The sequence below is a fragment of the Phyllobates terribilis genome, unplaced genomic scaffold (assembly GCF_046119375.1).
Source record: "Phyllobates terribilis strain yellow unplaced genomic scaffold, ASM4611937v1 Scaffold_9__5_contigs__length_417890890, whole genome shotgun sequence".
Taxonomy (NCBI): domain Eukaryota; kingdom Metazoa; phylum Chordata; class Amphibia; order Anura; family Dendrobatidae; genus Phyllobates; species Phyllobates terribilis.
In genome coordinates, this window is record NW_027362769.1 from 396287688 (window position 1) to 396313608 (window position 25921).

The following is a 25921-nucleotide window of genomic DNA, read 5'->3' on the forward strand; positions in this document are numbered from 1 at the left end:
AAGTCTATTACGTCCTTGTGCAGGGTAGGCCACCAGTAATGCCGGGTAATAAGCTGGAGGGTCTTTTTCTGACCAGCGTGGCCAGCTAGCTTGGACGAGTGTCCCCAGTGTAGAACCTTCTCACGATCAGGAACAGTTACGAACGTCTTACCGGGTGGAAGATGATTTAGATTCACGGGGGCCACCTGCATTACTTTGGCGGGGTCGATGATGTGTTTAGGCTCCTCCTCAAGTTCAGAGACCAAAAAGGATCGGGATAAGGCATCAGCTTTGATGTTTTTGTCAGCCGGGCGAAAATGAAGAATGAAATTAAAGCGGGCGAAAAACAAGGACCACCGGGCTTGGCGCGGGTTAAGTCTCTGGGCACTCTGGAGGTAAGCCAAGTTCTTGTGGTCCGTGTAAATTATTACCGGGTGAAGAGCCCCCTCGAGCAGGTAACGCCACTCCTCCAGTGCCAGCTTAATGGCCAACAATTCTCGGTCTCCTATAGAATAATTGCGCTCAGAAGAGGAGAAGAGTTTGGAGAAGAAGCCGCAAGTTACCATTCTTCCGGAAGACGACTTTTGGGTAAGTACTGCTCCGGCTCCGGAGGAGGAAGCGTCGACTTCTAGAAAGAATTGTTTGTTGCCGTCCAGACGATGCAGCACAGGGGCGGAGGAAAAAGCTTGTTTTAAGGAAAGGAAGGCCTCCTCTGCTTCGGGCGGCCATTCTCTGAGATTAGCGCCCTTACGGGTGAGCGCCGAGATAGGGGCAGTCCGGGAAGAGAAGTGCGGAATGAAGAGGCGGTAGTAGTTGGCGATGCCCAGGAACCGCTGAATAGCCTTCAATTCTTCTGGTCGGGGCCACTTCTCGATGGCAGACAGTTTCTCAGAGTCCATTTGTAGGCCGGTCTGAGAGATTATGTAGCCCAGAAACGGAAGCGAGGTCTGCTCAAAGAGGCACTTCTCATATTTAGCGTAGAGGTGGTTCTGCCTGAGCCTGAGCAGGACCTGACGAACGTCCCTCCGGTGAGTGAGAAGATCCGGAGAGAAGACCAAGATGTCGTCCAGGTACACCACCACGCAGGAGTAGAGAAGGTCACGGAAGATGTCATTGACCAACTCTTGAAAGACTGCGGGAGCATTACAGAGACCGAAGGGCATTGCAAGATATTCATAGTGGCCGTCCCGGGTGTTGAATGCCGTCTTCCATTCATCCCCCTGACAGATACGGACCAGATTATACGCCCCACGGAGGTCCAGCTTGGTGAAGATTCTAGCTCCCCTCAGACGGTCAAATAATTCAGGAATGAGCGGAAGGGGGTATTTATTCTTCACTGTGATTTGGTTAAGGCCTCTATAGTCTATACAGGGACAGAGTGAGCTGTCCTTCTTTTTGACGAAGAAGAAGCCTGCTCCCGCCGGGGAGGTAGATTTCCGGATAAATCCCCGGGCCAGATTCTCCTCAATATATTCAGACATGGACCGGGTCTCAGCAGCGGACAAAGGGTAAATACGCCCACGGGGAGGAGTAGCGCCGGGCATCAGGTCAATTGAGCAGCCGTATGGTCTATGAGGGGGTAATGTCTCTGCTTCTCTTTTATTAAAGACGTCCGCAAAAGACCAATAGGGAACCGGTAGGCCGGGTAGATTGGCTGGGGTAGGAGAAGGACGAGCAGGATGAACGGGAACTAAACAAGTCTTATGGCAGTCCTGTCCCCAGCGAAGAACTTCTCCGGTCTGCCAATCAAGCACGGGTGCGTGTCTCTGGAGCCAAGGTAGGCCTAGCAAGAGGGCGTGAGAGAGTCCAGGCAGAACATGGAAGAAGATGCTCTCAGAGTGCAGCATTCCCACCTGCAGAGTTATGGATTCGGTGATGAGTTGGATGGGATGTGGTAAGAGGCCCCCATCCACGGCGGCGACAGATAAGGGTACAGCCAGAGGTTTGGTGGGAATGCGGTACTTCTCTACCAGGGACTGAGAAATGAGATTTCCGGCAGCTCCAGAGTCAAATTGAGCCAGTTCAAAATAACGGTTCTCCCCGCAGATGATAGAGACCGACAGCATTAGAGATGGAGAGGGTTTATTTCTGTCTAGGGTGACCTCTCTGAGCGATCCTAGACACAGGCGTTTCCCGACCTCTCCGGGCAGGAATGGATCCAGTACTCCTTACTGTCACAGTAGAAGCAGCTCCCCTCGGCACGGCGTAATTCTTGACGGGTCTTGACCATCTTGGTCTGGTCGACCTGCATAGGCTCGGGTGAGTGCGCCGGAGGAGTAACGGAGGAAGTGACGGGTCTCTGGAAGGTAGGGGCAAGGCGTGGAAACCTCCTCTCACGGGTGACCTCTTTGGTGCGCTCCTGGAACCGGATGTCAATCCGGGTGGCAAGTGTAATTAAGTCGTCGAGAGTGGTAGGAATGTCCCGACCGGCGAGTTCATCTTTAATACGGCCGGACAGACCCTCCCAGAAGACGGACACCAGGGCGTCGTTATCCCAGGCAAGCTCCGAAGCAGGGGTACGGAACCGTATAACATATTGGCCCACGGTGAGACTTCCTTGGCGGAGGCGTAGCAGAGATGAGGCGGATGAGGTCCTCCGTCCTGGTTCGTCGAAGACCTTCCGGAAAGCCGAGAGAAAGGCTGGCAGATTGGACACCAGGGGGTCTCCTCTCTCCCATAGAGGATTTAGCCAAGCCAGCGCCTCCCCCGTGAGATGGGACATGATTAAGGCTACTTTGGCTCGGTCGGTGGAAAACTGGTGTGCCAACAGATCGAAGTGCAGAGTGCACAGGTTAATGAAGCCCCGTGCCTGACCGGGATCTCCGCCAAAATGAGGCGGGGCGGTGAGGCGGGGACCGGGAAGAGATGCCATGGAATTGATGGGCAGCGGCGCTGCCGGGGTAGGAGTCGTGCGACTGGAAGCCGGTCCCGAAGATGTAGTCAGTGTGTCCAGGTGGGAGTTAACACTACGCAGGTGGCTCAGGATGGACTCCTGTTGGGACCTCTGACGGGACAGTTCATGGCATAGGTCCGAGAGCGAGGGAGCTTGGGTGCCACCGGGTTCCATGGCCCGAGCAAACTGTAACGGGTCTGGGAGGTGGAACCTCTGAGCAACTATACAAAGGGGCAGTCCTTGTAAGGAAGCGGGTGGCTCCCAGGGAAGGCGGGCAGGTAGTCACGGCAAGTGACAGGGACAGTCTCTGGGTAGAAGGGAAGGAGGTCACGGCAAGTGACGGGGACAGTCTCTAGACGGGCAGGTGGTCACGGCAAGTGACAGCAGGGAAAGAGTCTCTAGATAGGCTAGCAGGCAGGTAGCAGGTGAGCGCTCCCAGGTGAGCGGGCAAGAGTCTCTGGACAGGCAGGTGGTCACGGCAAGTGACGGCAGAGCCTCCAGGTAGGCTAGCAGGTAGGTAGCAGGTGAACGCTCCCAGGTGAGCGGGCAAGAGTCTCTGGACAGGAAGGTGGTCACAGCAAGTGACGGCTAAGCCTCCAGGTAGGCTAGCAGGCAGGTAGCAGGTGAGCGCTCCCAGGTGAGCGAGTAAGAGTCTCTGGACAGGCAGGTGGTCACGGCAAGTGACGGCTAAGCCTCCAGGTAGGCTAGCAGGCAGGTAGCAGGTGAGCGCTCCCAGGTGAGCGAGTAAGAGTCTCTGGACAGGCAGGCAGGTATCTGGCAGGTACTTCCTGGTCCGCAGGCGGACTGATCCATAGACAGACTGGCAGGTGCTGGTAGGCAGACTGTCGGACCACAGGATTGCAAGCAGGTAAGCAGATATCAGGCAGGTATCAGGCAGGTATCAAGCAGGAATCTGGCAGGTGACTGGCAGGTAACTGGTAACGGGACCTGAGGGCTGAAGCAGAGTTGAAAGGCTTTGCAACAACATTGCTCGGGCACCTCCATTTTGGAGGAGGTGCCTTATATATGGTGAGGTCCTCCGGCCGGGGACTCCTTAGGACGGCGCGCGCGGCCCCTTTAAGAGAGGGGGAGCGCGCGCGCGCCCTAAGCACAGAGGCCGGGAAGCAGCGCGCGCTGCCAGCAGAGCGGGAGGAAGACGCCGGGCACGGAGCGGAGAGGTGAGGGGAACGGCGTCCCTGACTAGCAGGAGGCAGGGACTCCGACGCTACAACAGCCACACACTGGACCTCTTCTTCACCCGCCTCTGTTCCCTATCTAACCTCTCTAACTCACCTCTCCCTCTTTCTGACCACAACCTACTCACATTCTCTTCTCTCTCCTCCCCAGGGCAACAATTCCCACTCCACAAACTTGCATACCCTCGCAGAAATCTCAAACACCTTGACCTACACTCACTCTCTGAATCCCTCCTCCCTCTTACAGACATTAGTTCCTTACATGATGCAGATGTTGCTGTCACTTTATACAACACCACAACAGCTGCAGCTCTCGATTCGGTCGCCCCCCTCACACATACCATGGCTTGCACAATCAACAGACAACCCTGGCACACCAGCCTAACTAAAGAACTGCGACGGGGCTCCAGGGTTGCTGAGCGTAGATGGAAAAGGTCCCACTCCAATGAGCATTTCATCGCATTCAAACAGTCCCTCACTACCTTCAAGTCCACACTCACTGCAGCAAAACAACCATACTTCGCATCTCTCATATCCTCCCTGTCTCACAACCCCAAACAACTATTCAACACCTTCAATTCTCTCCTCCGTCCCCCAGTGCCTCATCCTTCTCCTCTTATTTCAGCCGAAGACTTTGCCTCATTCTTCAAGCAGAAGATTGACACCATCAGACAAAGCTTTTGCCTAAAACCCCCACCGCCCCTCCCCACACCTACTCAACCCTCCTCCTCCAAAACCACCTTCTCCACTATTACGGAAGATCAACTTTCCTCTTTACTCTCCAAATCACACCTCACCACATGTAAACTTGACCCAATCCCGTCCCACCTCATCCCAAACCTTACCACTATCTTCATCCCAACCCTAACCCACCTCTTCAACCTGTCACTAACAACTGGTGTCTTCCCCTCATGCTTCAAACATGCCTCAATCACACCCATCCTCAAAAAGCCCTCCCTTGACCCATCCGCTCTGTCTAGCTATCACCCCATATCACTTCTCCCCTATGGCTCAAAACTACTGGAACAACATGTCCACTCTGAGCTGTCCTCCCACCTCTCCTCCTGTTCCCTCTTCGACCGCCTACAATCTGGTTTCCGACCGCACCATTCTACTGAAACTGCACTGACTAAAGTCACCAACAACCTACTAACCGCCAAATCCAAGCGACATTACTCTGTCCTCCTCCTCCTAGACCTGTCATCTGCCTTTGACACAGTGGACCATTCCCTCTTACTACAGACTCTCTCATCTCTCGGCATCACAGACTTGGCCCTATCTTGGATCTCTTCATACCTAACAGACCAGACATTCAGTGTCTCCCACTCACACACCACCTCCTCATCTCGCCCCCTATCTGTCAGTGTCCCCCAAGGTTCAGTTCTAGGACCACTGCTCTTCTCCATCTACACCTTCGGCCTGGGACAGCTCATAGAATCTCATGGCTTTCATTATCACCTCTATGCTGATGACACACAGATCTACCTCTCTGGACCCGATATCTCCTCCATACTAATCAAAATCCCATAATGTCTGTCCGCTATCTCATCCTTCTTCTCTGCCAGATTTCTAAAACTTAACATGGACAAAACAGAATTCATCATCTTTCCGCCATCTCATTCAACACCCCCCAACTGACCTATCTATCAACGTCAATGGCAGCCCACTCTCCCCAGTCCCTCAAGCTCGCTGCCTTGGGGTAACCCTGGACTCTGAACTCTCCTTCACCCCACATATCCAAGCCCTTTCCACTTCTTGCCGACTCCAACTCAAAAATATCTCCTGGATCCGCACATTCCTCAACCATGAATCTGCAAAAACACTAGTGCACGCCCTCATCATCTCCCGCCTCGACTACTGCAACCTCCTGCTCTGTGGCCTCCCCTCTAACACTCTCTCACCCCTCCAATCTATCCTAAACTCTGCTGCCCGACTAATCCACCTGTCCCCCCGCTATTCCCCGGCCTCTCCTCTCTGTGAATCCCTGCACTGGCTCCCCATTGCTCAGAGACTCCAGTTCAAAACCCTAACCATCACATGCAAAGCCATTCACAACCTGTCTCCTCCATATATCTCTGACCTCGTCTCCCGTTACATACCCGCACGCAACCTCCGATCCTCACAAGATCTCCTTCTCTACTCCCCTCTTATTTCCTTCTCCCACAACCGTATACAAGATTTCTCCCGTGCATCCCCCCTACTCTGGAACTCTCTACCCCAACGTATCAGACTCTCGCCTACCGTGGAAACCTTCAAAAGGAACCTGAAGACCCACCTCTTCCGACAAGCCTACAACCTGCAGCAACCCTCACTCCACCATACCGCTGCACGACCAGCTCTACCCTCACCTACTGTATCCTCATCCATCCCTTGTAGACGGTGAGCCCTCGCGGGCAGGGTCCTCGCTCCTCCTGTACCAATTGCTGTCACATTGTGTTCAAGATTATTGTAATTGTTCTTGTATTATACCCCTGTTTCACATGGCGCTATAATAATAAATAATAATAATAATATTTCCCCTGTAACCGGGGCTGCTATGTTGGCCCCAGTGACAGGGGAGATGCAGCCTCCTGGCTGCACAGCAGAGCTGTCTCCGTCTCCTCCGACCCAGCAGCTCTTGATCCCCTGTGCACACAGCGATCATATGACCGATGTGTACGAAGGAGGAAGCGCCGTCACCACTTTATTCATGTACACTTCTTCATTAAAACCTTAATTAATTTCAAAGTAAGAACAATAAACCCCCTATACAACCCCCACATTTTCTCCAGTCTGCACCAGCAGGGCCAGTACACATCGTGAGGGGTCTTTACTAGTGTTGAACGAGCACTAAAATGCTCGGGTGCTCGAAGCTCGAGCCGAGCTCGCCGTGATACTCGGGTGCTCGACCCGAGCAAGAGCCCAATGTTAGTCTATGGGAGACTCGAGCATTTTTGCGGTGGCACCCCCGGCAGTCTTTTAAAAGCCTAACAAGTGCCCAAAACGATAGTGACAGTGCTCAAATGACATGGGGACAGCATGGGAATCGCCTCAGGAAGCATTTCTGACCCCCAGGTCACTGCTGCCAACAACGTGGTCAGAGGTATTAAGCCACTTTTACAGGCTCACAATAAAACGTTCAAAAACGAAAGTGAAACTTTTTTCCTGTGAAATATGTTAAGGAACATCCTTTCCAGGGTAAAGACTTGTGTATAAGTTAAAATAAATGACCAAAAACAAAAATACTCCTCCACACCTTCGGCTATGTTCACAAGTAGCATTTTTTATGCGTTTTTGCACTTTTGTATTGCTTTCAACTATGACAAATGCATTCACCGTGAAATGTCATTTTAACATTTTACAACCTTATCTGGCCATGTGCTGTGTGACACATGCATAAAGTGCTGAAAAGACAAGGGAACAGCATGGGGAAGACCCCTGGAAGCATCTCTGACTCCCAGGTCACTGTCTAAAAGTGTGCCCATCATAAGTGATCCTCACCGCATCAGAAGTTGCAGACTTGCAACTATCCCCATGCAAGTTCTAGTCCCAGGGCAGTGTTTAATTGTACCTCCCCCATTCCTTGCAATGCAAGCGCAAGTATGCAGCCTGCCACCCACCCACCCCCAGGCTGCAATACCATACTGCTTGCTTGCTTGCACTTTAAATTGGGCCTTTTAGGCATGTGGAGGCGGAATCTGGCCACCACGCCATGGCTGTGTCGGCGGCCTGGTATCCATACTCAGTCCCCAGCCGCCTGGTGGCCGGGTGTCCCCGCTTGCTCCCCAGCCTCCAGGGGGTGGCCGGGTGTCCATACTCGGTCCCCAGCCACCCCTATTTGTCCCAGTAACCTTTCCCACACTTTTCTTAGCCTGGCCTGCTTTAGGGCAGCATTGGCCGAGCCCACCGGACTATCAGACTCCTCCGGTGGGCCCTGGCTTCTCCATCAGGGGAGTTGAGAGTGCCAAGGTGAGGAGCATGATGAGGATGATAGAAGTTAGCATCTGCTTTGTTTTGTTGTAATGTAAGCGCATGTATGTAGTAGCGGCTAGGCCTGAGGTGGTCAGCGTTTTGGCGCATATCCTACCTCCTCCGAGGATTGCTGGATGTTTTCCTGCTACTATCCAAGTTCTATGACTCCCGTTAAAACAAAGCTTCAGGTGATAAATGATGGATGAGGTAGTGGCAAAGGAGAAAGAGCAGGAGGAACAGGGAACATTCACATCAATATCAGGCCAGTCAACCAGATATGTCTTGTAGGATATGTTTCTGTAACAAAAGGAGCGGCTCGGCTACACAGTTATAGGGCATACAGTGAGTGCAATGCCTACCAAAAATTTCGAGCCACTCCAATGCCCCTTGGAAATGACATGGAGGTCAGAGGGCATTAACTAAACCTTTTTTTCCATTTATAGCAACTGGGTCTCCCGTGCACTGTTGGCCTAAGCAGTGAATGGAATGCTTTCCAAAAATTATGAGGAGCTGCAATGCCCCTTACAAGAGCCATGTGTGGCACCCCAGGGGGCTGGTCACCACAGTAATAGAGATATTACGTCGGAGAGCAAGTGGGAGGTTTCCTGGTCAGGATCCCTTAAACATGCAACATCCTCCTGCCCCAATCCTGGGAGGGGAGAATTCTGCCCTTATAAACTGGATCTGGGGTGGGGTTGAGTGAGTCAGAGAACAGAGAACAGTCAGAGTCAGAGTGAGAGCAAGGGAAAGTAACAGCAAGGAGCTCTGTAGGAGCTAGGAGCTAAAGACCAGGGGCTGGAAGCTGAGCAGAGCTCGCCCTGGCAGAAGACAATATGAACCGGACACAGGAGTCCGAAGCTGTGAGGACTTATATATCCAGCAGCAGAAACCAGCCGGCAGGGGATTTCAGGTCCTCTGGCCACAGAAGCCCGGAGCCTCAGTCACAAGCAAGGGACCAGCACCGCCGTCGTGGAGCGGAGGCTAACAGAAGGCCCCAAGTCACCAGCCATACGGGTGAGCACTACACGGTACACTCAGGGACGTGGGCTACTTCTACCCGCTTACAGCAAGGTAGCCAGGAAGAGTGCAGACAGACGGGGAGGCCTACAACTCCACCTGGCCAGGGGAACTCCTGCTTGCTCACAGACTGACCAGGCCTCTTATGCTAGCCAGTACTCCCGGGAGGGTCTACCTTATAATCATCAGTAAAGACCCTGAACTGCACTGCAAAGACTCTGAGTCATTACTGCTGCGCTCGTGCACCATCACCCCCATCATCCACACTCACTGCCCTGAGGCTATACTCCTCCCGAGGGGAGTTATCCCATTCTATGCTGCGCACACAACACCAGCCTCAGCGGTCTGCCTCGCAGCGGTGGTACTCCCTGACCGCAATCCACGGGTGGCGCAGTCGGACAATTAACCTCAAAACCTAAGGAAGACTGCCACTGGTTTGACCAGCCTGAGCCACGGGACCGGGTCACCGCCACGGAGACTACAGACCCTAGAGACCCGGCACCGGGTATCCCACACACGTGTACACACGGCTCAGGGGGCGCGTCACATGCAGTACAGCATATTACAAACATAAGTCCCATTATTGGGGAGTGGGTGTCCCATGGTATTTGCTTATGCTTTCCAAGCAAAAGTGTGGCACCCCAGGGGTCTGGTTTCCACAGTAACAGCAATGTTATGTCTGAGAGCAGGTGGGAGGTCTCTTGGTCAGGGATCCTGTGCATGCCACACCACCTGCCCAGTCCTGGGAGGGGAAGGACTTCCCCTATATAAACCTAGGGCTGAGGCAGGGTGAGTGAGTAGAGAAGAAGTAGAGACAGAGAAGAGAAGCAGATATAGGAAAAGAACATCAGGAGCTCTGTGGGAGCAGTGCTATAAGGAGTCAGGGGCTGGCAGCTGCAGAGCTCGCCCTGACTGAGAAGCTATCACCGGACCCGGAGTCCGAGGCTGTGGGGACTAATCTTTACCCAGCAGCAGAAACCGCCCGGCAGGGGATTTCAGGTCCTCTGGCCAAGGAACCCGAAGGCACGGTCACACGCGTGGGACCAGCACCGCCGTCGTGGAGCGGACGCCACTAGAAGGCCCCAAGTCACCGGCCATACGGGTGAGCACCACACGGTACACTCAGGGACGTGGGCTACTTATACCCGCCTCTAGCAAGGTAGCCAGAAGAGTACAGTCAGTTTGGGAGGCCTACAACTCCGCCTGGCCAGGGGAGATCCCATCTGCTCAAGGACTGACCAGGCCCCGATCGCTAGCCAGTACTCCGGGAGGGTCTATCTTTATCACCAGTAAAGACCCTGAATTACACCGCATCGTCTCTGAGTGATTCCTGCTACCCCATCATCCACGTCGGCTGCCCTGAGGCCATACCCCTCCCGTTGGGGGTGATACTATCACGCTGCACAATCCTACCACCGGCCTCAGCGGTCTGCCCTGCAGCGGCAGCTCCTTCGCTGCATTCAACGGGTGGCGTAGTCGTCCAACATCTACCGCTAATACAGCGCCACTTAGTCTGACTCCCTGGGCACGGACCGGGTCACCGCCACGAGACTACAACCCTCAACAGATCCGGCTCCGGGTAAGCTCCCGCGTGCGCAACGCTGCGCGACACAGGCCCAGGGGTGCGTCAACTTTTGGCGTAGTCGGCAGGATCTCGTGCCCGCAACCACCGGGTACTGCGTGCCTGAAAAAGACTGTTCAAACTTACCAGTGGTGAAGATTCCCGCCATCCGGCGCCATCTTCTGTCTTCTTCCCGCCATCCGCGAAGTTTTCCCGCCATCCGGCGCCATCTTCTGCCTTCTTCCCGCCATCCGTGGAGTTTTCCCGCCGTTGGACGCCATCTTGAAGACGCCGCGCGGGAAGAAGAGGGGCGTGGACTCCGAAAGCGCGCGAGAACTGAAGCCCCGCCTCACGTCCGGACGTTGCGTAAGGTCCTGGAAGGAGCCCAGCAGACGCCGACGTCACAGGAGCGCGACGGAAGGTCCTCAACCCTGACGATCCACTGCGGAGCCGCGGCCTACGGAAGAGGATCATCGCAAGGTAGGCCACGGTCCACTAGGGGGGAGAAGGATGTCGGATACGGAGGAGAGCTTCACCGCTTCAACCCCCGCCAGCGCCACCGCTGTTGCGGTCATGCCTTTCACCATGCCCTATATCCCAGGGGCAGCCTGGCTACCCCAGTACTCAGGGGAGTCACATACCCTGCATGACTTTAGAGAAAAGCTGGATAGCCTCTTCCAGGTGTATCCCCTCACAGAGGAGCAAAAAGTGAGCATCCTGGTGGCCCAATTAACCGGGGCAGCCCAAAGGGAGGTAAAGTCCTGGCCACCTGGGAGGAGGACTGTCGCAGAGATACTAACCCGGCTGAGGGACACCTTTGATACCCGCACCTCAGCTGAGATCAAGCTTAGATTCTACGGGTGCAAACAGCGGGCACATGAGAGTATAAGGGACTATGCCCTGAACCTACAAGAGGCCCTGAGAGCCATTAAGCAGACCGACCCTGACGGCGTGGGAGACGAGGACAGGCTGTTGACTGAACAATTTATAGAGGGTTTATATTGCAATGCCCACCGAACCCAGTTGCGGGCAATGGCCTTACAGGACCCTCATCTGGGATTTGCACAGTTCAAGGACAGAGCCATCCGGGTGCTCCGAGAACCGGTACCAGGTGGCGTTGTGACCCACAGACGCCCCACTACCACTTACCACCAGGAGGCGGCACCCTTGTCGGCAGGGCCTGTGGGAGCTGATGCGCAGGCTTTGAACAATGACCCGGCTCCAGACCTGCACCATCAGGTCCAAGAGCTAGCTAAAAGCGTTGCCGCGCTAACCCGAACTGTGCAGTCTTTACAGGTTTCCACTCCAGGGAAGATCCAGCTGGCATCCGGACCGGAGGACATCCCGTGGCGTCGACCAAGGAGGACCCCACCGGCCAGAGGAAGACCCAGCGACCGATACAACGAGGACGGACAACCCATCTGCCGCCGCTGCAATCAACCCGGACATATGGCAAGGTACTGTCCTTTAAACTGGCACAACCTGGGGTAGAGGGCCAAACCCCAGGAAAAAGATCATCAGGCCCATCGAACTGGCGCGACAAATATGTGGGAGGACGTCCAGTCTTGCCCGTGGTACTGGATGGCATCCCCATGAGTGCCCTACTGGACACCGGGTCACAGGTTACCACTATCCCGTACGTGCTCTTCAAGCAGTACTGGAATGACTCGGATATCACCCGCTACCCTGACGACGACTTGAGTATCATCGCCAGCAATGGTCAGCCCGTGCCACAGATCGGATTTAAAGAGGTGACCATTAAAATCGGTAGGGTCGAACTGGCAGCACAGGGACTGATCATTGTAGACATTGACAAACACGAGAGTCACCCAAAGATAACTCTAGGAACTAATGTAATTGAAAATTGTCTTGCAGAGGTGATTTTCCTTTTACAACAGGTTGCCAAGAACGCCAGCTCCGGCCAGCAGCGAGTGCTCCAAAAAGAGATCCGGGCACTGATGCGACGGCAACAGATAGAACTCTCCGGTGTTATTTATAGGAGTCCTTGGTGGATTTACCGGGAATCCTTGTACATGGTTGGAGCGTAACCTAGGAATGGACTAAAGACTGTTAAGGACTCGGGGCAGGACAGACCCCTACCTGGTTACGTCTCCCTGTTTTGGTGAAATGGACACCTTGCTTTTCTTCAAAAACTGCACCCGGTTGCGGACACGCCGTGACCATCTTTATATGTTTTTCTTATTGTACTATTATTGTTTATACCTTGTTATGTTTAAAAATATGTTTAGTCCCGGAGTACTAAATTTCACTAGGGGGGAATGTGGCACCCCAGGGGTCTGGTTTCCACAGTAACAGCAATGTTATGTCTGAGAGCAGGTGGGAGGTCTCTTGGTCAGGGATCCTGTGCATGCCACACCTCCTGCCCAGTCCTGGGAGGGGAAGGACTTCCCCTATATAAACCTAGGGCTGAGGCAGGGTGAGTGAGTAGAGAAGAAGTAGAGACAGAGAAGAGAAGCAGATATAGGAAAAGAACATCAGGAGCTCTGTGGGAGCAGTGCTATAAGGAGTCAGGGGCTGGCAGCTGCAGAGCTCGCCCTGACTGAGAAGCTATCACCGGACCCGGAGTCCGAGGCTGTGGGGACTAATCTTTACCCAGCAGCAGAAACCGCCCGGCAGGGGATTTCAGGTCCTCTGGCCAAGGAACCCGAAGGCACGGTCACACGCGTGGGACCAGCACCGCCGTCGTGGAGCGGACGCCACTAGAAGGCCCCGAGTCACCGGCCATACGGGTGAGCACCACACGGTACACTCAGGGACGTGGGCTACTTATACCCGCCTCTAGCAAGGTAGCCAGAAGAGTACAGTCAGTTTGGGAGGCCTACAACTCCGCCTGGCCAGGGGAGATCCCATCTGCTCAAGGACTGACCAGGCCCCGATCGCTAGCCAGTACTCCGGGAGGGTCTATCTTTATCACCAGTAAAGACCCTGAATTACACCGCATCGTCTCTGAGTGATTCCTGCTACCCCATCATCCACGTCGGCTGCCCTGAGGCCATACCCCTCCCGTTGGGGGTGATACTATCACGCTGCACAATCCTACCACCGGCCTCAGCGGTCTGCCCTGCAGCGGCAGCTCCTTCGCTGCATTCAACGGGTGGCGTAGTCGTCCAACATCTACCGCTAATACAGCGCCACTTAGTCTGACTCCCTGGGCACGGACCGGGTCACCGCCACGAGACTACAACCCTCAACAGATCCGGCTCCGGGTAAGCTCCCGCGTGCGCAACGCTGCGCGACACAGGCCCAGGGGTGCGTCAAAAGCTGCCAAAAATTAGGACGGAGCAACTTGAAATGCCCCTTACAAGAGCCATGCAGTACAGCATATTACAAACATAAGTCCCATTATTGGGGAGTGGGTGTCCCATAGTATTTGCTTATGCTTTCCCAGCAAAAGCTGCCAAAAATTAGGATGGAGCAACTTGCAATGCCCCTTACAAGAGCCATGCAGTACAGCATATTACAAACATAAGTCCCATTATTGGGGAGTGGGTGTCCCATAGTATTTGCTTATGCTTTCCCAGCAAAAGCTGCTAAAAATTAGGACGGAGCAACTTGCAATGCCCCTTACAAGAGCCATGCAGTACAGCATATTACAAACATAAGTCCCATTATTGGGGAGTGGGTGTCCCATAGTATTTGCTTATGCCTTGCAAGCAAAAGCTGCCAAAAATAAGGATGGAGGAACTTGCAATGCTGGCACCCTGGTGGTATAGTGGTGGTGGAGGCTGAGGATAAGGAGAAGAAGATTAAACAGCCGAAACGACAAAGCGTATACCCATGTGTGGGTGTGAAGCGGTGCATGTGAATACACCTCCCGAAATAACACAGTGGATTTGACTTTATGTTACTCTGCTGTCATTTGGTGGTGATGAAAAGTCTGGCCCAATCCAGCCCTTGTTCATTTTGATAAGGTTCAGCTTGTCAGCATTGTCAGTTGACAGGCGAGTGCGCTTATCAGTTATAATTCCCCCAGCGGCACTAAAAACACGCTCCGATAACACGCTAGCGGCAGGGCAGGCCAGGACCTCCAAGGCGTACAGAGCGAGTTCATTCCAAGTGTCCAGCTTGGATACCCAATAATTAAAAGGCACAGAGGAATCACGGAGGACGCTGGTACGATCGGCAAGGTACTCCCTCACCATCTTTTGAAACTTTCCACTCCTTGTGAGAGTACCCCGCGCCTCAGGGCCTGTAAGCTGGGCGGGTATCAGAAAACTGTCGCAGAACATTGACAGTGTTCCCCTGCCTCTGCTGGATTGGAGTTGCATCTCTCTCGCCTGTAGTCACGCCTTCGTTGGGCAACGAACTGTGACCTCTGCCGCTAGCGTGTTCAGATGGGAATTTTTTTAAGAGTTCTGCAGCAAGGGCCTTCTGGTATTGCCCCATTTTTGTAGACCTCTCCACCTCAGGAATAAGAGAGTGAAAGTTCTCCTTGTAGCGGGGGTCTACAAGTGTCACCAACCAGTAATGACTGTCACCCAACATTTTGACAACGCGAGGGTCACGGTTAAGGCAGCGTAACATAAAGTCAGCCATGCGTGCCAGACTGGTAACGGGCAAGATTTCCGTGTCCTCACCAAGATGACGACTGACCATGCTCTCCTCCTCCTCCTCCTCTTCCTCCTCCCCCCTGTCCTCAGGCCACCCACGCTGAACCGACGGTATGACACTTGTACAGGTACTACCGTCTACAACGCATGATAGCAGCTCCTGTTCTTCCTCCTCCTCCTCCTCCTCCTCCTCTCCCTCATTGTCCCCCAATGCACGTTGGGATGAGATGAGGCTGGGCTGTGTGTAATCGCCCGCTACGGCTTCTTGATCCATCTCATCATACTCTGGCTGCAATGCCTCCTCTTTAATTCTCTGCAGAGAGCGTTGCAAAAGACAGACAAGTGGGATGCTGACACTAATGATGGCGTCATCGCCACTCACCATCTTGGTGGCCTCCTCAAAGTTTGTCAGGATGGTACATATGTCAGACATCCAGGTCCACTCCTGAGGTCTTATGTGTGGAGTCTGACCTGAATATCGACGGCCTTGTTGCAGCTGGTACTCCACAACTGCTCTCTTCTGCTCACAAATCCTTTGCAACATGTGGAGGGTAGAGTTCCAACGTGTGGGGACATCACACACCAGTCGGTGTGCCGGAAGCTGCAAACGCTGCTGCAACACAGTAAGGGCGGCGGAAGCTGTAGCCGACTTGCGAAAATGAGCTGACAGGCGGCGTACTTTCACGAGCAGATCTGGTAACTCGGGGTACGATTTAAGAAACCGCTGAACCACGAGGTTAAGCACATGAGCTAGGCATGGTACGTGTGTGATCTCACCTCGCCTCAGAGCCGCCACCAGGTTACGGCCATTGTCACACACGACCATGCAGGGATGTAGGTTCAGCGGTCTCAGCCACAGATCTGCCTGCTCTTTCACAGCTGTCCACAACTCACAAGCAGTGTGAGGTTTATCACCTAAGCTTATGAGTTTCAGCACAGCCTGTTGCCGCTTGGCTGAGGCAGTACTGCAATGCTTCCAGCTTGTAACTGATGTGGTGATATCTGAGATGGAGGCTGAACATGAGGAGGAGGAGGAGGAGGATGCGCAGGAGCTGTACACTGTGGGGGCAACTCTGACCGACATAGGGCCCGCAATCCTCGGTGTGGGGAGGATGTGTTCCGTCCCAAGGTCCGACTGGGTCCCGGCTACCACTATGTTTACCCAGTGTGCCGTCAGAGAGATGTACCGTCCCTGGCCACAAGCACTTGTCCATGTGTCCGTTGTCAGGTGGACTCTCCCAGTAACTGCGTTGTTGAGGGCACGGCAGATGCTTTGGGACACGTGCTTGTATAGTGCGGGGATGGCACACCGGGCAAAATAGTGTCGGCTGGGGACCGAGTACCGAGGGACGGCCACCGCCATAAGATTGCGGAAGGATTCCGTCTCCACCAGCCTAAAAGGCAGCATTTCCAATGCAAGCAGTCGTGAAATGTGCGAATTTAGGACTGTGGCCTGTGGGGCGTTAGCTGCGAATTTCCGCTTTCGTTCAAAGGTCTGGGATATGGACAATTGAACGCTGCGGTAGGACATGGACATGGACGTTGATGCTGTTTCTTGAGAAACTGCCATAACAAGTGAAGACTGAGAGGAGGGGGCATCTTTACATGCAGTATGGACAGGGGATTGCCTTGCACACACAACAGGGGGTTCTATTGCACGCACAACAGTGGAAGAAGCAGTGGTGACACCCACTGACACTGGTCGTGGACCCTGGGTTTCGCCCCACAAAGTCGGGTGCTTTGCTGCCATGTGCCTGATCATGCTGGTGGTGGTCAGGCTGGTAGTTTTGTCACCCCTGCTGATGCTGGCATGGCAGGTGGAACATGTGGCCTTTTTGGGGTTATCAGCAGGGGTGGTCTTTAAAAAAATTCCAGACTCTGGAAGACCTACCGCTTGTACTGGCAACGTCCCTCGTGTTGGTGTTACGGGGAATGGTTGCCTGTCTTCTGTCTGCGGCCACCACACTGCTTCTTCCTGCCTGTTGGGGTGCTCTGCCTCCCTCCCCCTGTGTGCTGCTGGCCTCACTCTGCATGTCCTCCTGCCACGTTGGGTCAGTTACTAGATCATCCACCACCTCCTCCTCTTCTACTTGCGCACCACGATCCTCCTCCTCACTTCCTGGCAATTGTGTCTCGTCATCGTCCACCTCTTGTGACAGATTGCCAACGTCGACTTCCTGTGGCCGTGGCTGTTCAAATATTTGGGCATCGCAACATGGAATCTCCTCTTCCACCACTTCAAGCGTATCAGGCGAGGGGCCCAAATATGGAAATGGACCAGTGAACAGCTCTTCAGAGTGTCCAAGTGTGGGATCACTTGCTGTCTGACGACACTCGGCATGGTGGGAGGAAGGAGCATCAGGGTGAGGAGGAGTATGCGGTCGAGACTCACGGCTACTAAGAGTTGACCATGTGGAAGACAGACCGGAGATGGTGGTGCCCAGGTAACTGGAAGTATTATCTGCTATCCAATTAATAACCTGTTCACACTGATCAGTTCGCAATACTGGTGTTGTTCTGTGCTTCCCTAGTAATTCGGTCAAGAAGTGGGAGCGAGAAGATGTGGCTGTTGGTTGCGGCACATTTTCACCTTGGCCACGGCCCTGTCCTCCGCACGAACCATCACCAGAACGTCCAGTTCCACATCCCTTGCCACGCGCCTTGCCCATTGTAAATGAAGTAAAATAGCTTACACTTGCACTATCAATGGAAAAAGGGTAATAAAGAGTAGATTAGAACTGTGGAAGAGGAAAACCACAGTTATTGTTTACTGGGGTACACCACACTTTTTTAAATAGAGATATTTGCGGCTGCACAGTGAGCGACACACTCAAACTGCTTTTTTTTTAGATACCAAAGGCCCAAAACTGGATAGTACAGCGATTTGACCCGTGAAACTGCGAAACCACACTGGGATGTCGGGCCTACACAAGACTATTTTCAACAGATATATAACAGGAGACACTACTGTTTTTCTTTACGGAAAAAACTACCAAAAGCTGGATAATAGAGATTTTTTACCGTGGGATGGCAAAACCACAGTTATTGTTTACTGGGGTATACCACACTTTTTTAAATAGAGATATTTGCAGCTGAACAGTGAGCGACACACTCAAACTGTTTTTTTTTTAGATACAAATGGCCCAAAATGGATAATACAGAGGTTTGAACCGTGGAACTGCAAAACAACACTTCTGTTTCTGTGGCCTACACCAGACTATTTTCAACAGTTATATTTGTGTCTGAAAAATCAGAGACACGCTTTTTTTTTGGGGGGGGGGCACCAAAAGGTTAATAAGACGGGTATTTGTACAATGTGAAGGAAGAAAAAAAAAGGAGGATTTAGATGGAAAAAAAAGGATTTTTCCTGGCCCCTGAGACCTGGAGCTAAGTCCAGCAATTTCAGCAACAAGAGCACACAGGACTGTAATGCAGCGTTTGCTGGTATAACCACTGCGTCTCCTATACAGCCTGCCTGCCTGATATACCTGGGATGGATATTAGTCCTGAGAAGGACTGTTTGTTTGATCTGGCAGCCTTTACAGACCCTACACTAACTATTTTGCAGTTTATATCTCTCCCTAAATCAGCAGCGCTGACCCTACACTGTCTAATCCGGAGCGACTGTGTCCAAGATGGCGGCGCCCGGTTTTAAATACTCGAGGTGACGCTGTGCGGCCAACCAATCACTGTAATGCCCACAACCAACATGGCTGCAGCATTACAGTGACTGGCTGGCAATCCCTGCATGTTCATTGGCTCTGTAAAGAGCGCCAAACATGCAGGGCGGAGACCCGAGCTCCCGCCCGAGTAACCCGGAAATGCTCGGTGCTCGCTGAACATGCCGAGTAGTGAGATGCTCAGGCGAGTACCGAGCAGTCTCGAGCATGCTCGCTCAACACTAGTCTTTACCAGTCCTTCATGACCACCATGTTTCTCCAGCATTCCTCTGCAGCAGCCACCGAGGTCAAGGCACTGATTGGTCGACAGGCCCGTCAGTCACAGGAGCTGCTCCAATCAGCGCTTCTATTCTTTGTATTCTTCAGACAGAGGCACTGATTGGGCGTTATGTCACCGACGATACAGAATACTGTTATTTTTAAAAAATATCTTTATTTTTAACTTTGAAAATTTTTTTTTTTTTTACTTTTTTTTTGTACTTCTTTTAGTCGCCTTGGATAACTTGAATCCACATTCAAAAACTAGATAAAAAAAGCAAAGAAAAAAGCCCGCAAGTAAGCGAATTTACCTAATAGTTGCTGAAAATCTGCAACGTCAAAAACTCATGGTGAGAACGAGGCCTTATACACCTGCAAATAAAGATGTAAGAAAAAATAATAGGAAATATTACAATTATTTCTGTTGTACTGTAAAAAAAAAACCATGAATCCTACAGTTTATACATTAGAACATTTATATATAAATATAGAAAACATCTGCAAGAAAGCAAAGATTGTGTATCTTCATATAAAATATTTTATTACAAACTTATAAGAAAACGTTCCATTATAAGTTATTCCCGCGAGTGTAATAACCCAGAAGATACAATTCAACGTGTGATTGAGCGTGAAACATGAATAGTAAAAAACAGAGAAAAAAAACGCTTCATTTTCTGTATCTGCAACAAAGATCCAAACAGAATACACAACAACAATAACCGAAGACAAAGCCTCGTACAGACACGTCAGTAATAAATAACAAACGTCCACCGGAAACCCCACAGGCAAAGACTAGAGGAACTGGCCCCGTAAAAACGGTTTAAGGAGAGAGAACAACAGGTTATTATGGCGCTGACGCCCCGGAGGAGGAGGAGGAGGAAGATAACCTGTCACTAAGCAAACAACAAATAATTCATAGGTCAGAAACACCGAGCAACTGACTGCAGAGTTATCACTGCTGTTACATAGGACTGCAGGTAAGCCAACTGATTTATCACTGTGTTATCTGTGGTGTTACATAGGACTGCAGGTGACATCTACTACATTATCTGTACTCAGAGTTATCACTGTGTTATCTGTGGTGTTACATAGGACTGCAGGTGACATCTACTACATTATCTGTACTCAGAGAGTTATCACTGTGTTATCTGTGGTGTTACATAGGACTGCAGGTGACATCTACTACATTATCTGTACTCAGAGTTATCACTGTGTTATCTGTGGTGTTACATAGGACTGCAGGTAACATATACTACAATATCTGTACTCAGAGAGTTATCACTGTGTTATCTGTGGTGTTACATAGGACTGCAGGTGACATCTACTTCATTATCTGTACTCAGAGAGTCATCACTGTGTTATCTGTGGTGTTACATAGGACTGCAGGTGAAATCTACTACATTATCTGTACTCAGAGAGTTATCACTGTGTTATCTGTGGTGTTACATAGGACTGCAGGTGACATCTACTACATTATCTGTACTCAGAGAGTTATCACTGTGTTATCTGTGGTGTTACATAGGACTGCAGGTGACATCTACTACATTATCTGTACTCAGAGAGTTATCACTGTGTTATCTGTGGTGTTACATAGGACTGCAGGTGACATCTACTACATTATCTGTACTCAGAGAGTTATCACTGTGTTACCTGTGATGTTACATAGGACTGCAGGTGACATCTACTACATTATCTGTACTCAGAGAGTTATCACTGTGTTATCTGTGGTGTTACATAGGACTGCAGGTGACATCTACTACATTATCTGTACTCAGAGAGTTATAACTGTGTTATCTGAGGTGTTACATAGGACTGCAGGTGACATCTACTACATTATCTGTACTCAGAGAGTTATCACTGTGTTATCTGTGGTGTTACATAGGACTGCAGGTGACATCTACAATTTCAGGGAAATATTGAGAAATAATGAAAATATCCTTTCTCCCTCTGAAGCCCCTCTCACCCATCCCTTATTCACCCTTTGTCACAAGAGGAGAGCTCAGAGCTCTGTCTCTATGCAAATTAACAGACACCTGCGAAGGGCCTTGGAAGCAAATGCTGGCACATTAGGTGCTACAGACCCATTTAGCAGGCGAGTGTGTTTTCCTATGACACAGAGAGTTAAGATCAAATGTGTTCAAATGATCAGAACAATTCCCAGCTACCAGTTCCCAGGACATCCGCCACCGATACAAAGTATGGAATAGCTCAAGTTCCATAATTCTGATAATGGTGGGACCCATATTTTTAGTGGCAGGGTCAGCCATGGAACAAGATGCTTATTTTTTCGTAGCCGTAAGCCCCTACGGGGGGCTGTTACACAAAAGTAACAAAATAGCAGATCACAACTACGCCATGTGTGGTCTGTAAATTAAGGTAAAATCATAATAGAAAATATGGTATCACTTTAGGGCTTCTGGGATTAACCAGCGATAAGTTATCCCAAAACCCAGGTATCTTAAAAAAATTGTGCAGGCTGGAGACCAGCCCCGTGATGTCAACATGGGGGGTGTGTGGGCAGACCTCCCCTTAGGCATAAAAGAGCCAACTGAAGATTGATCCAGATTCATTGCCAGGGGGGTATAGATACTATAAGCAACAGATCGCGTTTGATAATGCTCAAATCAAATCAGGGAGCTCCTCCTCCATCTATGCTGATTCGTCCCTGCGAACTGTATAGAGCTAGTTTCTTCTTTAATCCTTATTATTTTGTGTAACTGCCTATTGTAATACAGCGACTTGCTGGCATTACGGTAATGGTCCAGGATGTGTTTTACCTGACCATGTACCTTCCCCCTCAGGTGACTGGTCACATGACTGTGACATAGCACAGGTCCTGCACACACAGAATGTCTGTCTGATCACATGACTGTGACATCAGCAAGGTCCTGTCAGTATGTGTGTGTGTGTGCACGGGATGCATATATAAACCCTGCTTGATGGGAGACAGGTGTGTTCGGTGTGTTGGGCGTAAGGCCTGTTCCCTGTGTGTGCGGGACACCGTGATACCGTGAAGCCTGGCAGCCTGAAAGGTCGAGCCTGGATCTTGTGTAGATGCCAGTGGCCTTGGAAGGCAGTGGCTTGGTGAAGAATCCGGAAAGGCGCAGACTGGATGGGTGTGAGTAAAACATTCCAGTAGCCTTAGACGGGACGACGGCTGGAGACCCCCACCTGGGAAAGCCTTAAAGCCACAGTGGTGGCGGATTAAATGGACTGCAGCAACTAAACCCGGCAAAGGTAATACACTTTGTTATATGGACACTTATGTAGACATTGCTATAGTGTTACCTTGCTGAAGGCTGTAACTTGGGCCAATTGGGCCTGTCTGCCACTTGAGAGACTCCCGGATGTGAAGTGTGTAAACATGCCGGTGATATACTAAAAAGGACTGTGTGATATGCGGTTTATGATAAGATAATAAACTGCTGTATTGAGAAAATACCGGAAGGACATTGCACGTGTGCCTAATTTACCCGGTGCAGCGAGACTCCCCCATTATGATGACTAGTGCTGCCTTACATATGGTTCGAGAGTGCGGGCAGCTGCAGTCCGGTTGCTAGCGGCAACGACAACCCGGTTGCTAGGGGCAACGGCACAGGACGAGTGTGGATTAAAGCATCTGGCTGCAACTCGGTGGGGTTGCGAAGATTGGCGTCGCGCTCAAACCTGGTTTGCTGTGGCTCGGCGGGGCTCACGAAGTTTAAAGCATCTGGCTGCAACTCGGCGGGGTTGCGAAGGTTGTCGTCGCACTCAAATCCAGTTTTGCTGTGGCTCGGCGGGGCCACGAAAATTCTTCCGGGGAGAGCGGTGTGTGAATAGTGTCCTGAGGAAATGCAGGAGCAGAGAAAAATGGCTGTGAAAGGAGCAGCAACTGAGTCTGAAGCTATTGAGCGATTAGAGCGATTAAAGTGCCTGTTAAAACCGGAGCCGGTATTTGAGAAACGTCTACTGGACATGAAACTAGACATGGTGCAGGAACCACAGGAGCTGTGGGCACCATATGGAATGGCAGCAGTGGACCATTCTATGAACTCTCCGGGGGCGCCAGTGTTGTCCCAGAGTGCCCGGGGAGGTGGTAAGAGCTGTTGTGAACTAAGTCCTAAGACTATTGCTAATTTTTTTTCTAAAAATTACCCTGCCGGTGTGGTTGTTAAAAAGGGGGCGGAGTCTAAAAAGGGGCGGATTTTCAAAACAGCGTAGAGTGCAGAAAACTGGAAATTGTTACTGGTGGTGGGTTGGTTCCTCCTAAAAATGACAATGTGACCGTTGATAACGGGGTAGCTCCAGTAGAAGGGGGCGACGTCAAAGTGGGAGGTGACCTGTTAGTCCACAACACCATGGGGAGTGACACAGACCCCGTAGCTGACGGTGGCACTACGAAAGTAGAAGGAGAGGTCAGTCAGGAGGGGTTAGACGAGGTGAGAAAGTCCCCATCTCGTAGACGGCGCAAGGGCCACAAAAAGGCTGCTCCTGTAGACTTGGCTGAAAATGAAAATAAAGAGAATGTAGTACTGTGTGCCTTTGCTTCAAGTGTGGATCCTCCATTAGAGGTAGAAGAGGAGGTGACGTTGCCAGTACCAACCTCCGGTACGGTACCGAGTCAGAAGGATCTGACAGCCCTAAAAGAGGAGGCGGCCAGTCGTGACCAAGAGCTGGAGCCTATCGGCCAGCAGGGTCAGAGTGACGTGCAGCAATTATGTGAAAACCTGGGGAACGTGTCCTCAGACCAGTTGATCCTGGAGTCTGAACAGCAGAAAATACACCAGCTTATGAGGAACTGGCAGCGAGACGTGGAGCAAAGCCACGCGGAAATGAACCAGTGGAAGGAAATGTTCTACACAATTAAGGAGGACCGCCGCAAAATCAAGGAAGAGGTTTCGCAGTTGAAGCTTGAGAAGGAGACGTGGCAGGATGGTGTTTCTGGACGTGAACAAATCCTAGAACGACTGCGCAAACAGCTCAACCAGGAGCTGTGTGACTCCAAGAAGGAGTGTGGTGAACGCAGTAGGGAACTGCAACAGAGTAAGAGAGATTATGAGGATCTCCTCAAGGTGAAGGAAAAACTAGAGGAGGATAAGGGCGGTGCAGAGCAAGTGCGCCAAGTGGTTGAGACCACTCTGCAAGACACCCGTGAGGAGAATGATGATCTCCGGGGAAAGACCCTAGATCTGGAAGCTCAGGTGAAGGAGCTACAGATGTCCTGTGATACTCTCCAGAAGGCGGAGACGTACCTTAAGGAAACAGTCAGCAAGATGGAAGCTGAGCGAGAGAAGATGGAGGAGTCCATCGGAAAAGCCACAGACCAGGGCCAGGAGTTGACCGCTGGTGATGGCAGGTATGAAGCAGATACCTCCTCGAGTGATGTGGGCTCGGAGGGTTCGGTGGATGTCGGAGCCGAGATCAAGCAGCTCAAGGAGTTGCTACAAACCCAGTGGACGCAAGAGAAGCATGAGAGACTGGCTATTGAGAGCCGAGTGGGCGCATTGGAGACAGAGAGGTCTGAGAGAGCTCTGCTGCTGGAAGAGCTGTTGAAGCAGGAAGAGCTTCAGAGACGGGCCGCTGAGAGGCGAGTGACGGAGCTAGAGGAAGAAGTTTCCGGGCTCAAAAGTCGCCTGACAAAGTATCACTCAGTGAACGAGGCCTTCTTGGAGAAGGAAAAGGGCAAACACGTTGCACTCACTCTGACGCGCCCCCTGGGCCTGTGTTGTGCGGGGGATACCCGGAGCCGGATCGCTGGGGGTTGTAGTCTCAGTGTGGCGGTGACCCGGTCCGTGCCCAGGGCGGTCAAACCAGTGGCAGTCTTAGGTAATAACAAATGTCCGACTACGCCACCCGTGGATTGCGGTCAGTGAGGACCGCCGCTGCGCTGCAGACCGCTGAGGCTGATGTAATTTGCGCAGCCGAGTATGGAATAACTCCCCACGGGAGAAGTATTGCCTCAGGGCAGCTAGTGTGGAAGATGGGAGTGATGGTGTGAGCGTCCCAGTACTAATGGTGCTGGTGCGGCGATGAAACACAGAGACGTGTGGTGCAGTTCAGGGTCTTTACTGATGGTATAAAGCAGACCCTCCCGGGAGTACTGGTTAGCAGTAGGGGCCTGGTCAGTCTGTGAGCAAGTAGGATCTCCCCCTGGCCAGGTGGAGTTGTAGGCCTCCCCGTCTATCTGCACTCTTTCCTGGCTACCTTGCTCTATGCGGGAAGAAGTAGCCCACGTCCCTGAGTATACCGTGTGGTGCTCACCCGTATGGCCAGTGACTTGGGGCCTTCTGTTAGCCTCCGCTTCACAATGGCGTTGCTGGTCCCTTGCTTGTGACCGTGCTTCCGGGCTTCTATGGCCAGAGGACATGGAATCCCCTGCCGGTTGGATTCTGCTGCTGGACCTGGATGTCCCCACAGCCTCAGACTCCGTGTCCGGTATTAGTGTCCTCAACCAGAGCGAACTCTGCTCAGCTCCAGCCCCTGGTATTCAGCTACTGTTCCTACAGAGCTCCTGGTTCTTACTTTCCCTGTGTCTGCTGTCCTCCAGACCTGACTGCGTCTCTGTCTGGGACTTCACTCTAGGCTCTGACTGCTCTGCTTGTTCTGCAGGCTCTGTCTCACCTAATCCCGCCCCAGACCCAGTTTATAAGGGCAGATTCCTCCCCTCCCAGGTCTGGGTGGGCCGTGTTGCATGCTTAGGGCTCCTGACCAGAGAAACCTCCCACTTGCTCTCAGACATAATATTTCTATTACTGTGGCAACCAGACCCCTGGGGTGCCACATTCCACCCTAGTAAATTTTAGTACTCCGGGACTAAACACATTTTTAAAGAAACA

General features: G+C 51.8%; 1 protein-coding gene across 1 annotated transcript in view; it reads right to left on the bottom strand.

Annotated features, from left to right (window-relative positions):
* Window positions 1-22480, bottom strand: part of LOC141161253 (interferon-induced very large GTPase 1-like) — a 58985-nt gene extending 36505 nt beyond the window's left edge. Inside the window, exon 1 of the mRNA XM_073646036.1 lies at window positions 22395-22480. Coding sequence (XP_073502137.1) covers window positions 22395-22472 — 78 coding nt within the window. The 5' untranslated portion in view covers window positions 22473-22480. The remainder of the gene's footprint in view (window positions 1-22394) is intronic.
* Between the last annotated feature and the right edge of the window lie 3441 nt (window positions 22481-25921).